The 18,123-nt window shown below is 34.6% G+C and overlaps 1 protein-coding gene across 1 annotated transcript; it reads right to left on the bottom strand.

Annotated features, from left to right (window-relative positions):
- Positions 1-475: 475 nt before the first annotated feature.
- On the bottom strand, positions 476-17,856 carry LOC128551105 (neurotrophin receptor-interacting factor homolog). The gene is made up of 5 exons (XM_053531497.1): positions 17,745-17,856; positions 15,261-15,414; positions 14,797-14,953; positions 12,662-13,288; positions 476-10,840 (listed from the first exon to the last, which is right to left on the bottom strand). Exons 2-5 carry the CDS (start codon positions 15,342-15,344, stop codon positions 10,278-10,280), a joined length of 1,431 nt encoding a protein of 476 aa, XP_053387472.1. The 5' UTR covers positions 15,345-15,414; positions 17,745-17,856; the 3' UTR covers positions 476-10,277.
- Between the last annotated feature and the right edge of the window lie 267 nt (positions 17,857-18,123).

Genomic DNA, 18,123 nt, shown 5'->3' with positions numbered 1-18,123 from the left:
AAATTCATCCTCTATTGCATACACAATGTTTTTCTTTGATTTGACCTAGTGACCTACTTTTTAACCCCAGATGACTCGTATTTGAACTCGACCTAGATTTTATCAAGGCAATCATTCTGACTAAATTTCATGAAGATCAGACAGACGGATGCCGCACAACCAGCGATCACAATAACTCACCTGAGCATTGGTGAGCTAAAAAAGAAAAATGAGCTGTGCCATGAGAAAACCAAATTAGTGTGTTTGCTACAAGCATGGATCCAGACCAGCCTGTGCATCCACAGAGTCTGGTCAGGATCCATCCTGTTCACTTTCAAAGCCTACTGCAATTAGAGAAACTGTTAGTGAACAGCATGGATCCTGACTAGACTGTGCAGATGCGCAGGCTGGTCTGGATCCATGCTGGTGGCAAATGCACTGGTTTTCTCATGGTACGACTCAAATTAACAATTTAAAGAAAAAAAAAAGACAAGTACACATTTAAACACAATTTTATTCATATAAACTACACATTACTGTTTTATTGCTATTGGAATTTTTTAACAATACAAGAAAACATATTTTGATTTTAATCACAGGACAGAAAGTCCCTAATGACTGATTCACATCATTTTGTTCAATATCACTAACATCAATACTGTTTGGTCCACCTTGTCCATAACAAGTTTTTCTTCCTTTGTTTCTCTTGAAATGCAAGTCCACACTATTCATATTATACATCATCTTTATAAACTCCGAGGTGGTCAAAGGAAATTTGAACTGCAAAGACACTAAAACTTTTCTTAAAATTTAATTTTGACTATTTTGTATTAATTTGATTAATGGATGGCTATGAAACTTTCTAAATACTGGATAAAAGTCACATTTTTAGGTAAAATTTAAAAGAAATAATATTTCAAGTTTTGTCTTTGGCCAGAATTTTACACAGGGAACAACACATCTTTTGTTCTTTAAAAAGATCTAAAAAATTCAACATCACACTACCACATTTCTGGCCATGAAATTTATGTCCATAAAGATATCTCCAGAGGTCTGACGTATGATGTTTATAATATATCTTGATCTTTCAAAGCCTCGAGCCAACAAAAGAAAACCTGTTATGGATTTGGCAGAACAGACAAGAAGTTCAATATCACCCTATCTAACACAACAAATACTAGACTTTACATGTCAAAAAAAAAGTTTTCAATATGGTCTACTTTGATCACTTACCACAGATCTTTTTGAAAATCTAAATTTCTGTAAAGTTTCAAAAGAGCTTAAGTTAAAGCATTTTGAATCATATGCCCGATATTTTGTTTTGGGGATGTTATTTTTGTTTTTGTTGTGACTAACATCACACTGAAAAATTAAAGGTCAAACGGCAATTTTCCAGCATTTGGTGGTGGAGAAAGACCCGAAGTGCCTCTCCTGGCATTAGGTTCGGGTGGTCTGAACAATCAGAGAATGTTTACAGAAAAACTGTATAAAGCATTCCATTGCACTTTTCAGATCATAACATCCTAACCTGGCATACAAAGGAAGTTAGCAAAATAATTCAAGCACATGTTCTTAGAAAGAAATATTTCCTTTGTGTCTTATTTATACAAAGCAGAAAAAAAAAATTCTATAATAATTAAAAGGCTTTGTCTCCCTTTTAACGCACTGTAAGGTTGGTGGTCCATATGTAACAAATAACAGCCAATTGTTAATTTACAAACAAATGAAACTTATTTTAGTCACACAATAATATCTAAGTTCATCTAATCTCTAATGTTTAGAGTGTGAAATAGACTCAAAAAGTGTGTGAAATATGCTGAAAAAGTGTGAGAAATATGCTGTAAAAACATGAAATATGCCATCAATGTGAAATATGTTGTAAAAGAGTGTGAATATCTTGTAAACAAGAGCTGTCCGTAAGACAGCCAAGCTCGACTATTCGAAATATTGTCACAGAAGCAGGAAATTATTACCCAAAATGTGAAATATCAAAAGAGTTTTAAGTTAGAAAGGGGACATAATTTGACCAAAATACATATCAGAGTTATGGGACTTGATGTTATCAACTAGTTTTATAACCCTGAAGAAACATGTTAAGTTTCAATTCAATATCTGCATTAGTTTTGGGGATAGTAACTTGCATGTAAAACTTTAACCAGAATTTTCCAAGTCCAAAAGGGGGCATAATTTGCTCAAAATACATGTTAGAGTTATGGAACTTGATCCAGTGAGGTTGGTAATTGACCTAGAAAAAGAATAAATAGGTTTCAAAGCTATATGCCTTTTGGTAATAGCTGTATGTACTTGCACGCAAAACTTTAACCAGGATTTTCTAAGTCCAAAAGGGGGCATAATTTGCCCAAAATACATGTCAGAGTTATGGGACTTGGTACTATTAACTAGTTTTATAACCCCAAGACACATGTGAAGTTTCAATATAATTTCTGTAGTAGTTTTGGAGATAGTTACTTGCATGTAAAACTTTAACCAGGATTTTCTAAGTCCAAAAGGGGGCATAATTTGCCCAAAATACATGTCAGAGTTATGGGACTTGACCCAGTGAGGTAGGTAATTGATCTAGAAAAAGAAAAAGTAAGTTTCAAATCTATATGCCTTTTAGTAATAGCTGTATGTACTTGCACGCAAAACTTTAACCAGAATTTTCTAAGTCCAAAAGGGGACATAATTTGGCCAAAATACATGTCAGAGTTATGGGACTTGACCCAGTGAGGTAGGTAATTGATCTAGAAAAAGAAAAAATAAGTTTCAAATCTATATGCCTTTTAGTAATAGCTGTATGTACTTGCACGCAAAACTTTAACCAGAATTTTCTAAGTCCAAAAGGGGACATAATTTGGCCAAAATACATGTCAGAGTTATGGGACTTGACCCAGTGAGGTAGGTAATTGATCTAGAAAAAGAAATAATAAGTTTCAAATCTATATGCCTTTTAGTAATAGCTGTATGTACTTGCACGCAAAACTTTAACCAGAATTTTCTAAGTCCAAAAGGGGACATAATTTGGCCAAAATACATGTCAGAGTTATGGGACTTGACCCAGTGAGGTAGGTAATTGATCTAGAAAAAGAAAAAATAAGTTTCAAATCTATATGCCTTTTAGTAATAGCTGTATGTACTTGCACGCAAAACTTTAACCAGAATTTTCTAAGTCCAAAAGGGGACATAATTTGGCCAAAATACATGTCAGAGTTATGGGACTTGCTGCTATCAACTAGTTTTATAACCCCGAAGGCACATGTGAAGTTTCAATTCAATATCTACATTAGTTTTGGAGATAGTAACTTGCATGTAAAACTTTAACCAGAATTTTCTAAGTCCAAAAGGGGGCATAATTTGCTCAAAATACATGTTAGAGTTATGGAACTTGACCCAGTGAGGTTGGTAATTGACCTAGAAAAAGAATAAATAAGTTTCAAAGCTATATGCCTTTAAATGATAGCTGTATGTACTTGCTTGCAAAAACTTAACCAAGGTGTGACACTGACGCCGACGCCGATGCCAGGGTGAGTAGAATAGCTAGACTATTCTTCGAATAGTCGAGCTAAAAAACCAAAATCTACATAAATCTATGTGTAAATTACATTTTTTTCTTCAACAAACACTAAAGCAAATGCTTTTCTTTGGTTTCAATTTGAAATGCTTACATTTCATTGCACTTTACAAGCAATAATAAATATCTACACGGTGAATTTTGCAGCTTTCACTTAAGATTATTTTTATGAGCCGTGCTATGGGAAAACCAACATAGTGGCTTTGCGACCAGCATGGATCCAGACCAGACTGCGCATCCACACAGTCTGGTCAGGATCCATGCTGTTCGCTAACGGTTTCTCTAATTGCTATAGGCTTTGAAAGCGAACAGCATGGATCCTGACAAGACTGCGCATCCGACTGCGCGGATGCGCAGGCTGGTCTGGATCCATGCTGGTCATCCACGCAGTCTGGTCAGGATCCATGCTGGTCGCAAAGCCACTATGTTGGTTTTCCCATGGCACCGCTCAAATTTCAGTGTAAGCACAAAGACAGACCACCCTATAGGAACAGATGATTAAAATAATGGCCCTGTTACCACTCTTTGCGAGGTGTCACACATGTACCACTGAAATACTGTGATCTTGTTTGATGTAATACTTCAGTTTAAATCCAAAGCTGACTAGAACTCGGAGATTCTCATTTTTTTCTCAAATTTCAAAAAAAAATAACAGAACTTATTTATAGATTAAGCTGCTGCATTATTTTATAGAACTATGTCAAGAAAAATGTGTAAACAATACTAAAGTTAGAAACAAAACACTTAAAAAACCATTATGTATGGTATCAAAACTTTTAAAACACACAAACAGTTTAAGTTTCCATATTAACTAAACTCTATGTAATAAATCTAAATCTTTCGGTGAAAATTAATGTCCAATCATTGTCAATTTCAATCAGGAGCAAAAATTCTAAGGCTAATGCTGAAGCTGTCGTTTTCTGGCTAAAGTTGAGAAAGTTTAAAGCTAAAGTTTTTGCTTTAAAGCTAAAGATGAATGTTTAAAGCTTTACTTGAAGCTGGAGATTAAAGGTATCAGGGTAAAGTCAAAGTCCAACATTTAATTTGAAGCAAGTTAAAGCAAGCTGAAGACTGAATTTATCTGCTGAAAGCTTAAGTTATAGATTGAAAGCCCAGATAGCCAGTTTACAGTGAAAATTGTAAGCTGAAAGCTAAAGTTGGATACTTTATCTTAAGCTACCATCTTAAAAATTTTCTAGCTTAAACTCTATGTAGATGGTTCAAAGCTAAAGTAATCAGGATGTAGAAAAAAACATGTCCTCTGCATAAAAATACACACATTAAAGCAACAAAATGGTTATTATGTCATAACATATTCTAAATCATTATTATAAAATCGTATAAAACAACAAAACAAATATGTCTTGAATGTTAATTGTGCAAAACATTGAAAGTTAATCACACAAAAGCAGATCTTAATTGTAAAACAAAATCATTTACATTAAGTGCAAGCTTAGATCATGACATGTATCATCAAAAGCTACAAAACATCTCAAAACTATCAAAAACCAAAGATGTTCAGACCCTTAAACTATCACAAATTGGCATTTACTGGAATGTAATACAAAAAATACAGATTTTTCATATTTTTAAGTTGGTTGGTATATAAACTGGAATGTGAACATTTTCTACATAACATCAAATTAAATCATGCTGTTTTATAAGAACAGAACTAAAACAAACTTTAAAGACCACAAAATTAATTATATATATGAGCCGTGCCATGAGAAAACCAACATAGTGGGTTTGCGATCAGCATGGATCCAGACCAGCCTGCGCATCCGCGCAGTCTGGTCAGGATCCATGCTGTTCGCTAACAGTTTCTCCAATTCCAGTAGGCTTTAAAAGCGAACAGCATGGAGCCTGACCAGACTGCGTGGATGCGCAGGCTGGTCTGGATCCATGCTGGTCGCAAACCCACTATCTTGGTTTTCTCATGGCACGGCTCATATACACTAATAATAACATATTTCACTGTTTCACAGGTTTCGGTGGAATATCTAATATCACATTGTACAGTGCACTGATTTGATCAACTGTTTCTTAAAGGGGCATGATCAACTGTTTCTTAAAGGGGCATTTCTACCGAATGATCATGCCATGGAAGTATTTAAATTACTAAACAAATAACAATGTATATATATCAAATATCAAAATCATTAATCCATATACCGGTATTTTAAGATAATATCTATATGATGTTAAGAAATGCTAAATTCCTTGGATCTTATGTCAGATTTCCAATGCAAGTCTAGCATTTCTAAAGTTTTTTCTGCATAATTTACACACTACAGAATACTTTTATTTAAATAACACAAGCTTACATAAACTTGGAAACCATTAAATTTCAAGGGAATACCAAACTTCATGTTTTTGTTCATAGTAGCTACTTCATGGGAATAAGAATTCATGGATTTTGACCTTTGAACATAAAAAGAAAGAGAATATGTACATGTACATTGTGATTCAAATTTATGAACTAACACAAATAAGAAATCTGCAAAAGTAAGTCCCCTATGGATATTAGTAATTTTACAGTATTTTAGCCTTTCATTTTGAATGTTATGAATTTTGAAGAATTTGAAATAAATCTGACGACATGCCCTATTCAACATTTCAACCAATTTTTTCATTAAACTATCAATAACTCCATTTACTAATAATGATTAGGGTTCACATCCGATCTGTAAGGTTACATTTTTTAACTTAACATTTTTCAGTTCTACTAGTAAAGTTTAACATTCTAACTGAGACTCACCATGAGAAAACCAACATAGTACATTTGCGACCAGCATGGATCCAGACCAGCCTGCACATCTGCACAGTCTAGTCAGGATCCATACTGTTCTCTAACGGTTTCTCTAATTGCAATATGGTTTGGAAGTGAACAGTATGGATCCTAACCAGACTGCATGGATGTACAAGCTGGTCTGGATCCATGCTGGTCACAAAGCACTATGTTAGTTTTCTCATGGTGTGGCTCATTTCTTATCTATACTTATGCTGAATGTAAGCTTTAGCAATTTTCACGGCAGATCTTGCACATTTTATAAACAAGCTAAAACATATAGAAAAATAAATATTTGAACACTTACACAGTCTTAAAACAAATACAAAATATATTTTGGAATGTTAATGGCATTATCAAATATTCTGTTGTTAAATTTCAGTCAATATTACAAACAACAATCTACAAGACACAAAATACATAAAGTTTGTACATCAGCAGATGACCTAAAAAATTAAATTATAAGCAAAGTCAACAATATAGCTGTTTGTCATATAACATTTATATTTTAGATGAATAAAAAATTGATTCTAAAACAATTCCTAACACTACAGACTTGTATGTAAAATCATTGCTGTATCTATTTTCACTTTTCTGTGTTCAAAGTATAGTAATAACAATACAAGAGTAAAGTGTTCATCTTGTTTATAATACTATGATCAACTCGAGTTTCATTCAAACTTGACTGTAAGTTGAAGAGAATATAAACATACATATTTAACTTTTATTGGGGAGGAAGTTCTTACAATTCATGTGAACTAGGCTTGGTGATTTCTTTCTGTGTTTCTAGGTTGTATTTTTTTTTAATCCAAACTATCAATCATTTGCTATGACCATAACCAGCACTTGAACCCTAGTATACATTGTATAAGACAGTTACTATTTTTGGTAACACAGTTATAAGTTAGATCTATATACATGTATTTCAAGTATTACCTGAAGGTAAAAAATGTCGACTTCTGAATGAAAATTTACAAAATATGCACTAATTCACAACATTCCGATACTACAGTTCTATTTAAAGCTCTAACCATTGTACATAAATAAACATGTAAGCCTATACAGATACACTACTCTAAAATGTACACACATGTCAAACAAAACATTATTTTTGAAAAGTGTAAATGCAAAACAGCTTGTATCAAAATGTCAACAACAAAATACAACATTGAAACAACCTTAAGGTTTGTATCACACTAGTAGAAACAGATCTAAAGAGTTTGTAAATAAATGTATGTGAGCCCTATCAAAGTAAGTTCTGTTTATATTGGTAACAATGCACAGTTGGTGATTCTTCAAATGAAAAAAAAATCTTGAAAATTTTCTTTTTCATTTTCATGTTTTTGAAATAATGGTGCTGTTAATATTAATCACTAAGCGTAATGTATTGCTACCATAAATAAAGATTTAGTTGGCTACAGTGTTTGCTAACATAACCACATAGCACAATCTAAACTTCAAAGAAATTGTTTTGCTTTTGGATACAAAACTAGAATACACCTAAAGTACAGTGGACAATAAATATTTAATAATTTCATAAATTAATAATTGCTCAGCCTGGTTCAAGTACCACTAGTGTAGCAATCACCATCAGAACTTTTCTTACAGGCTTGAGGGTAAGTTAAACTACAGCTATCATTGAAGGTGATTAATACCCCAGCCTTGACCTCTGACCTTGTTGCCAGAGAGGTGCAAATCTTTAGGAAAACAATTGATGCTTGTTTTGCTCCAAAATAACCTACATATGGGTAAACTTTGTATCTGGGGATATAATAAGCTTAAAGTTTTCTTCACAATACGACTAAAATAACTGAACTAAACTCGACGCCATTTTGTTCACCAAAATTTACAAATACTACTTAGCACAGCAAAAATTATCTACAGTCCAGCAAAACAATTAGTAACAGCATACAGGTATATACAACGCAAAGACAAAACAATAAGAAAACCAATCTAGACAGCATTTACATGTGGGTACCGGTATATAAAAACAAATGTTAAACAACTTCAGACCTTAACAGTATAAGTAAATAATTCTAAGTCAACAAGGCTTTATATCAACAACTAATCTACTACTAAAATTTACACACCTTAAAAATATTATACACTGCTTGAGCAGGAACAACTATGCTGATATTTTATTACATAATTTATGTTTGAATGTACTAAGGTTATTATAATAGTAGCTAGATCTGGAATGCTGTTATTCCACTCCAGTGACTTTTTCAAGATCGGATCTCAGGAGCTACGCAAGCAAAATCCACCTGAGCCGAATACAAAATCCCAGATCTACATGTAGCTACTATTGTAATGACCCTTTTATTATATATCTCCATCTTTTTGTTTGTTGTTTTGTTATCAAACGAAATCTTCAATGTTTGTCCATGTTCAAATAGAAATGAGTGACGTTTTTGTGTGCGCTATTTATAAAACTGCGTCAGGTCATGCATATTAAATGAAAGTAGTCCGGCAGCATACATACAAAAGGGACAATAAGGAGTTATTTGTTTTCTGCCTGTTCACTTTTACTTGTGAAATACAAGCCATATTTTTGACAGAATTTATATAGGTATACATTGTGTAATAAAAAAAAAATATAAATATATAAAACAACTTCAGATCTTTACAACAGTGTAAGCACATTGGCCTATATTTTATTTGCAATATGATTGAGAATAGGTAAATTTTCATAAGAAAATTTTTCTGTGTGCTAAAATATCATTAAGAGGGCAAACTAGGAAATTTGACCAAGATTGTAATATTCAAACCCAACAAAAAATTAAGCATACTACCTCTTATATATATCATACCACATGTTTTTTTATTTGCTGAATCTTACGAAATTCTACATTTTAGAGCAATTTTTGTTTCAAACATGTAGAACTTTTTGATAACGTGTTAAAGAAGCATTGTTAAAAAAGCATGAGCCAGATAGATGCGTCTTTTCATACAACTGTCAGTTTAAAGTTGAGAAAAGTTTGTTCATCGCAATTTGTATAGCACATATTCAAATTTTATACTGAAAAATTATGATGACAGAATGTGAACGATGACACTGATGATTTGGAAACTTATGAACATAAGACGTTGAAATATACACACAGGTTCTGAATTTCATACTGGCCATTTTTAATATTTGTATGTTATATCTGGAAAGAAGTGCATACATACTTCTAAATACTTGCAAGAGCTTTAATTTTAGCAAATGAATATACAAATCTAAATACCTTAGAGACAAACAATCTAGAGCACAAATATGGTGACAAAAAGAAAAACATGAGACAAAAATGGTGGTCTTTAAAAGGGTGGGCCTTTCATTACAGGTAGTTCCAATGCATAGAATTTTTCAGCAGTTCATAACAAAAATATTAATACAAAAACAATCAATTATACGAGAATATTTTTCTAAATAAAACTGTATAATGATCTCATTAGTTAGATCAGTAATGCCTTTCATGGAAAAAATGTCTATAATGTATATCATAATTTCTTACAGCAAACCAATTTCACACAATCATTTATAAATGTCAAAATGTCACACAAGCAAATATATCAGATCTCCCACTAAATCATGATCTTTGTAGAAAAGTGTCATTCTTTGCAAACTCAACAGATCTTTCCTTCATTTTGTTATCAATGAGCTTCTCAAACACACAGATCTATCCTATAATGCAACACAGCATCCTGAATGACTTGCAAAAATACTTCATTTTGTTATCAATAAGCTTCTCAAACACACAGACCTATCCCAATATGCAACATGACACCCTGAATGACTTGCAGAAAATATATCATTCAAATTATAAGTAAATAAAAATATACATGTATATAAATCACAGAATCTATTCCATAATGCTACTACATTTTGTAAAAATAATAAACACAGATATGTACTGAATAATGCTGCTCAAATGACATATAAATTTACTTACACATATTTCAAATTTGAATATTATCACCTCCCAATGCTTTACACATATGATTCTGTAAGAGAGATATTTTCCTGAAAACCTGGCCACAGAACTCACAAGACATATCCTTGAGGTGTAACTTTTTATGTGTGTTGAGTGAACTCGACTGTGTAAACCCTTTATTGCATATACTGCATACATATGGTCTGTGTCCACTGTGTGTTCTCAGATGATAAACAAGATGGTGGCGCTCCTTGAACCGCTTTGGACATAAGTTACAAGGATACGGTCTGTCCGTGTTTTCAAGATTCAAGTAATTTTCCAGTTCAGCTTTTCGTTCTTTCAAACTCTTTTGCATGTCAGACACCTTGTTTTGATTGAACAGTTTCAATTTAGGTTTTCTAGATGCAGAGCCTTTCCTAGATACAGAGTCTTTCCTCAGAGATGTTACACTCTGAACATGTACCATTCCAATGTCACTCTCCATCTCTTCTTCTGCAAATGTCTGCTCATTCTCAGACTGACCTTGACCTTGTTCTGTCTGACCTTCACTTGTCCCTTCCAGGTATTCAGCAAGGGCTTCCTCATCAGCTGTTTATTGTTTTAAAATCATTTAAACTCATTAAGTTCTTACTTTTTCTTAATCTCTTGCTTTACTAAATTCTTTTCTTTTTTTCTTATTTTTTTTCTCCTATTCATTTGGTTTAAATATTACACATAAATTATGAACTATGAACTGAACATTTTGTTTTACTAAACTTTTTCAGGGAAGGGCCTTCAATAATGTTGGTAAAACTTTTGGTCCAACCCATTTGCTTCAAACAAATTCCATACCGGTATTTATTCTATTGTGTACTTATTATATGTTTTAACAAGAGTGCCAGAATGTCACAATATACGCCCGTCACAGCAAATTTCTTTTCTCTAGCACCTGTATTTGCAAATGGAATTTTAATTTTGTGGTTGTTTAGTAATCATTGTAAGTCATTTGTTTTTCTAAGTCCACAAAAAAAACTCCTTACCAGGTAGAGATACATTAAAATACACCTAAAATTTGAAAGTAACATCTATGTTGTACCACAGAAAAGTGGTCTTGTTTTTTCCCTACGGTCAATTATAAAAAAGTTACAATATAAGTTATTTATAGTAACAACTAAGGGAAGATAATCTTTAAAAAAAAAAAAAAAAAAAAAAAAAAAAAATCCAAAAAAAATTTGTAAGTCCACACAAAAATCTTTACCAGGTAGAGATTGGTCAAAATACACCTCATAATTGGATGTAGCATGCATGTTGTACTACAGAAAAGTGGTCTCCATTTTTCCCTACGACTAGTAATGAAAAAGTTACAATATAAGCTATTTATAGTAACAACAAAGGGAAGTAATTCTAAAGAAGGGAACTGCGCATGACATTTCATCTCGTGATGGTGTATAATTGTGCCAAGTTACATCAAAATCCCTTCATGCATGAAGAAGAAATGCTTCGGACAAAGTCATTCTTGTATCTGACCTTTGGCCTCTAAGTGTGACCTTGACCTTTGACCTAGGGACCTGGTTCTTGCGCATGACACTCCGCCTCGTGGTGGTGAACATTTGTGCAAAGTTATATCAAAATCCCTCTATGCATGAAGAAGAAATGCTCCGGACAAGGTTTTCATTCTTGTATCCGTTGACCTCTAAGTGTGACCTTGACCTTAGACCTAGGGACCTGGTTCTTGCGCATGACACTCCGCCTCATGGTGGTGAACATTTGTGCCAAGTTATATCAAAATCCCTCCATGCATGAAGAAGATATGCTCCGGACAAAGTTTTCTTTCTTGTATCCTTTGAACTCGTAAGTGTGACCTTGACCTTAGACCTAGGGACCTGGTTCTTGCGCATGACACTCCGTCTCATGATGATGAACAATTGTGCCAACTTTCATCAAAATCCCTCCATGCATGAAGAAGATATGCTCCGGACAAAGTCATTCTTGAATTTGACCTTTGACCTCTAAGTGTGACCTTGACCTTAAACCTAGGGACCTGGTTTTTGCGCATGACACTCCGTCTCATGATGGTGAACAACTGTGCCAAGTTTCATCAAAATCCCTTCATGCATGTAGAAGATATGCTCCGGACAAAGTCTGTGGACGCCGCCCGCCCGCCATCCCGCCCGCCCGCCAGGGGCGTTCCCATAATACGTCCCGTTTTTCAAACGGGCATATAAAAAGCAATAAAATATGATTAAATCAATCAGCTGTTTATAAAATGCAGCACTTACGTTATTTGAACAGTACTATTTAAGTAGATGAAAAGTTAAAAAAAAAAAAATAGTAAACTACATACATGTATTTAATTAAATAAATGTCTTAACTGAAATACAGACATATCCATCTAATGTGTACATTCCACTTCTTCATTCAAAATCTTACCTGAGATCTGCTCAAGTCCATTTTGTTTGAGATCTTCTGTCCCATCAACTTGCCCTGCCACTATCTCCTCTGTAATATCTGCCAGCTCTTCAGTGGCAACATCTGAAGTATCAGTCTCGCCACATACACCATCTGTAATGCTACTTTGTGTACTTTGATTTTCATTGTTATTCAACGAGTCGAAAGAATCCTCATTGTAAAGGGATCCAGCGCTGTCTTTTTTTACCATCAGATTGTTCACATAAACTGGTTCATTTTTTAAAGGTGGAACAGGTAAAACTTGAGATGGACTTTGATTTTCAGACACATGACCCTGACCTTGGGAGGGAAATGATGTCACCTGAAGATTGGTGGGTAAGTTGTTTGTTATGATATAATCTTCACTGGCTGATGTAGGATATGGGACTGTTGCCTCTGTTTTAACTGTCTTATTCTGTTTTCGGCGACAACGATCTGTTCCAGCTACTTTCTGTTTGGCTGACCTTGACATAGCTGTTGTCATGGAGACAGGATACGGTTGTGATCTCCTAGCAACAGTGGGAAGGGTCACCTGGGGTCTCCGGGCTGACCAACTCTTTCTTGGTTTTGATTCTTGAAACTCTTTCGTCTGTTTCTGGATCTGATTTCCTAAAACATATAGTAACAATCATAGATTACAATGTCACCTGGATATGATCTGACACAGTCCATGTACAAGCCGTTCAGACCATTTCACATTAACCTGCTTTTTTACTTTGGGTTAAATGCAGTATTTCAGTTACGTCAGATAAATCAACTAGACTTCCTGGATTTTTAGCAGTAATTAACTGTTCTGTGCGAATAACTGACAACTTCCTCATATGAATCTGGAGACGAAGGAATAATTGATTTCAAACTTATTATGCTATGTCACAACAAGACAGAAATTGTCCTATGTCACAGCATAACAGAGAACAAATGCCTCATCCAAGGACCTGTCCTATGTCACAGCGTAACAGAGAACAAATGCCTCATCCAAGGATCTGTCCTATGTCTCATCCAAGGATCTGTCCTATGTCACAGCATAACAGAGAACAAATGCCTCATCCAAGGATCTGTCCTATGTCACAGCATAACAGAGAACAAATGCCTCATCCAAGGATCTGTCCTATGTCACAGCATAACAGAGAACAAATGCCTCATCCAAGGACCTGTCCTATGTCACAGCATTACACAGAAAAAATGCCTCATCCAAGGATCTGTCCTATATCACAGCATAACAGAGAACAAATGCTTCATCCAAGGACCTGTCCTATGTCACAGCATTACACAGAACAAATGCTTCATCCAAGGACCTGTCCTATGTCACTACATAACAGAGAACAAATGCCTCATCCAAGGATCTGTCCTATGTCACAGCATAACAGAGAAACAAATGTCTCATCCAAGGATCTGTCCTGTGTCCTTGCATAACAGAGGACTAATGCCTCATCCAAGGATCTGTCCTATGTCACAGCATAACAGAGAACAAATGTCTCATCCAAGGATCTGTCCTGTGTCCTTGCATAACAGAGGACTAATGCCTCATCCAAGGATCTGTCCTATGTCACAGCATAACAGAGAACAAATGCCTCATCCAAGGATCTGTCCTATGTCACAGCATAACAGAGAACAAATGCCTCATCCAAGGATCTGTCCTATGTCACAGAATAACACAGAACAAATGCCTCATCCAAGGATCTGTCCTATGTCACTGCATAACAGAGAACTAATGCCTCATCCAAGGATCTGTCCTATGTCACTGCATAACAGAGAACAAATGCCTCATCCAAAGATCTGTCCTAAGTCACAGCATAACAGAGAACAAATGCCTCATCTAAGGTGCTGTCCTATGTCACTGCATAATTGAGAACAAACATATCTGAGGATCTGTGCTACTTCACAGTATGACAGAAAAGACACCTCTTCCTCGGATCTGTCCTATGTCACAGCATCACAGAGGGTATTCGCCTCATCCATGGATCAAACTTGCGACCTCTATTCATGCTCTTGTGTTCTTCTTACTGAGCTAACTGAGCAGGCCAATTCAAAGCCTTAGAAGCACACATGATAGAACCATCTAATTTTGAACACACAAAATAACACACACTCTTGATATATATATAAGCAAATATTACTTTTGAGACAAAATCCCAGGAACTGTGACTTGATTTCATCATGACCTTCGAGAAATGTCTTGCCAAATTCAGACCCAAGTTGAGACAAAGTCCCTTCTTCCAGTGAGGCTGTGATCAACACAGATTCCTCTCCTGTCTGCTGGGCTAACTGCAGCACCTGGTCAAATAAACAGTGTAAAATATAGAACATTTCATGATGGTGGAGTCAGACAAAATTCTATAATGGTTAATCATTTCAAAGTAAGACTAATCTATGAATAATAATAATTAAAATCAAATGAATCATCAATAGTTAAGGTAGTTCTGCACATTCGGGTCAAAATTTATACTACAATGTAGAATATTAATAATTAAACCCATTTTTTCTGTACTTAAAAATGCATTAAGAAGCTTGGCAAAAAAGATAGTATTGTGTGCATTATTTTTTTGCTAATATCTAAAGAACATTTGCATTAGATATATACCAGTGACTGGATCTGATTTTTGAGCACCGCCTTTAAAATGGCCTTGTATCCAGGAATCTGTTTAAACACCTCAAGATCCTGCATGGCCAAACCTCAGAATCTGGCAACTGTGTGTGTAAAACTGTTCCAACCAACTTCTTCCAGGAAACTGTCACTGTAAATAAATCAAAGTATGTATTTCTTTAGGTGTAATTAACCAAACTAAAGTCATACATGAAAGCCAAATTTGTTTTGTTCTGTTTTATGAGCAGAAAAAGACTTTGACAGTTCAACAGGTATTCATAATTTTAACATGTCCAAACATTGCGGAATGATACTTATTTCACTTATTGGGTAATGATAACATTTTTCTCGGACTTTATCATAGACTCCCTGTGTAAAATCACCAAACTTTTAACTAAAATAAATGTACTAAATCGATATAATATTTCAATGAAACTTCGAAGATTTGTAGTTTGTAGCATCATTTGGGGCATGTGCAGTAAAAAGTCCATTTGATATCTAAAATATAGTGAAATTTATTTCTTAAGTCACTGCATTTTCATTGTAACATTACATCATTTTACCCAAATGGAAACTGGCAGGTACTTGAAAATGCAGCTCTCTGATTGGTCAGTTAGAACCCCTGGCAATCTGACTAAAGTACATGTACATCTCCTATTACGCTACACATAGGATCTGGAGGCGAGCTATCGATAGCCTCGTTCTGACGACCCTTCCGCTAGCCAATCAGAGCCTTAATTACATCATTTTGTAAACCAGTATTTAGCCTGGGTTTTTCATATTTACAATTCTTATGATGAACACATCGCAACTATGCCCTAATGTTTTGAGAGATATCGTATGTCATGGTACGGACTTGGTCATGTAAAGTATCAGACAGAGGGTTAGCTCAGTTGGTAGGGCACTTGCCCTGTAAGCGAGGGGTCCTGGGTTCAAGCCCGGATTGATTGCACATTTTTCTTACTCTTTGACATTCGACGCTATTTTGATGGTTCAGCCAAATGCTTGTTGAAACAAGTCGTCTGATTGGTTCAAATAAAAACAGATTTGCAGAAATAAAATAGCAATATATAGGAAATCCAAAATATACAGAAGACGTATGTGAATAGGTCGTTCTCAGATCTTGGTTTAGAAGATCAAGTACTTAAGTCAGATTGAAACCCCTGATGTCGTGATAAAGATATGAATACATGAAAACCAAATTTGTTTTGTTCTGTTTTACTTTGACAGTTAAACAGGTTAAACCCATAAACAGTTACCAGTCAAGCTATGTGTACGGCCAAAAAAATTAATGTTTAGTTTCTGAGGCCACCTTTTGCAAAATTTAATGAGGCAGTGCGGATTTTTTTTTTGATTTTTATTTTCTTTATTAACGACATTGCCCGTTTTATATGGAATCCAGTGATGTACATGTATCCATATTTAACACACTTAAAGCCATCGATGAACAAAGAAACCATTCTTGACGATTCATTCATACGTACTCACATATTTTCCTTCTTTTGTCCGTATTTTTTTGTTAGATTTTCTCCTTTCGCAAATTTCGTCAATTTTCTTTGATAAAAATTATAGATGCGACGGGGCCTGAGAAACTAAACATTAATTTTTTTTGCCTAAGTAACATGTACATGTCCAGAAACTAGACCCCGATCTAGTCTCCTGGTCTAGTGGTCCAGGTTACCGGACCCCAAGCCACTGCCCTTAGCAGGTCCCAGAAAAGTCATAAATTAGCTATATAGCTAAATCTAGCTATATATAGCTAGAGGTAGCTATTAAACCAATACCAATAATGCAAAATATGTCAAAATAAGATGCAAAATGGTCATAATCACATCCAAAAGGTTTATAAGATGAAAGACAATAACACAAAACCAAGATCTTTGTAGTCACATTTTCAATTACTGCGGCAGTACTTTGCGGTAAATCATCACTGAATTTTTCACTTGTGATAATCATCATAGTATAAGACAAATTTATAAATAACTAATCGCAGAATTTCGCAACATGTATTGAAACGGTTGAAACTGAAACTGCATAGATCTCCATTTTTAGTGTTTGTCTTTTGTCTCATAAACCATTTGAATAGGATAATAACTATTTTATATTTGATATTCACATATTTTGAGCAATTGTTGTTGCATTTTTAGCTATTTCTAGCTATATATAGCTAGATTTAGCTATATAGCTAATTTGTGACTTTTCTGGGACCTGTTTAGGATTAGGATTGAAGCCAGTTGAAGCTCTTAATCCAACTTCAGGATTAAACTAAAATGACAGAATACTGAATTTTAAACATAAAATGACAACATTTTCTTGTCGAATTATTTGGACTAGCTGTTGCTGGTATGCAAACCTCATGAGTCGCAGGACAATGCAGGAGAAGCAAAATACGGCTAAAAATCAAAACATATTTTCGGACAGATTGTCTAGTGACCATTTCAAAGAACGTGTCAACTGATGCAGTTGATGGTTAACAATTACCTGGAGTCAAAGTGCCCCTGCGGAAGTTATCCCACCAACAGAAATACAAAGAAAACCAGACAAAAACAAGAATTTACTTGTTTTTAGTTCTTTACAATGAATCTTCTTTTTGAAGAGTACAGCAGTTAAGGGAGACAAGTCTAAATCTTAGGTTATAAACCACTAAACAATTTTTGTGTACACCCTTGGTTGAACACCACTAAGAAGGGGCTTGATCGAAGGGACAGTAAATTTGAAAAATCCACCAATCTGCGCTGATACCGGTGCGAAAAAAAAAATCATAAAAGAATCGATTTTTGAGAAATGTCAGTTATTATGCTTGATTGCTTTGTGATGCATGGAAATTTTCCTGTCTTGACTTGCTTTTTACCTAATCTTA

Source organism: Mercenaria mercenaria, chromosome 19 (assembly GCF_021730395.1).
Source record: "Mercenaria mercenaria strain notata chromosome 19, MADL_Memer_1, whole genome shotgun sequence".
In the NCBI taxonomy this organism is placed as follows: domain Eukaryota; kingdom Metazoa; phylum Mollusca; class Bivalvia; order Venerida; family Veneridae; genus Mercenaria; species Mercenaria mercenaria.
Note: the sequence above shows the minus strand (reverse complement) of the source record. Positions and strands in the feature narration are given on the sequence as shown.

Excerpts from the sequence above, each read along its gene's own strand:
- LOC128551105 (XM_053531497.1), bottom strand. The coding sequence starts at position 15,344 with ATGCAGGATCTTGAGGTGTTTAAACAGATTCCTGGATACAAGGCCATT. Across the intron at positions 14,954-15,260 it reads AAAATCAGATCCAGTCACTG|GTGCTGCAGTTAGCCCAGCA; the intron begins GTATATATCTAA and ends TTATTTGACCAG. Across the intron at positions 13,289-14,796 it reads CCTGGGATTTTGTCTCAAAA|GAAATCAGATCCAGAAACAG; the intron begins GTAATATTTGCT and ends TATATGTTTTAG.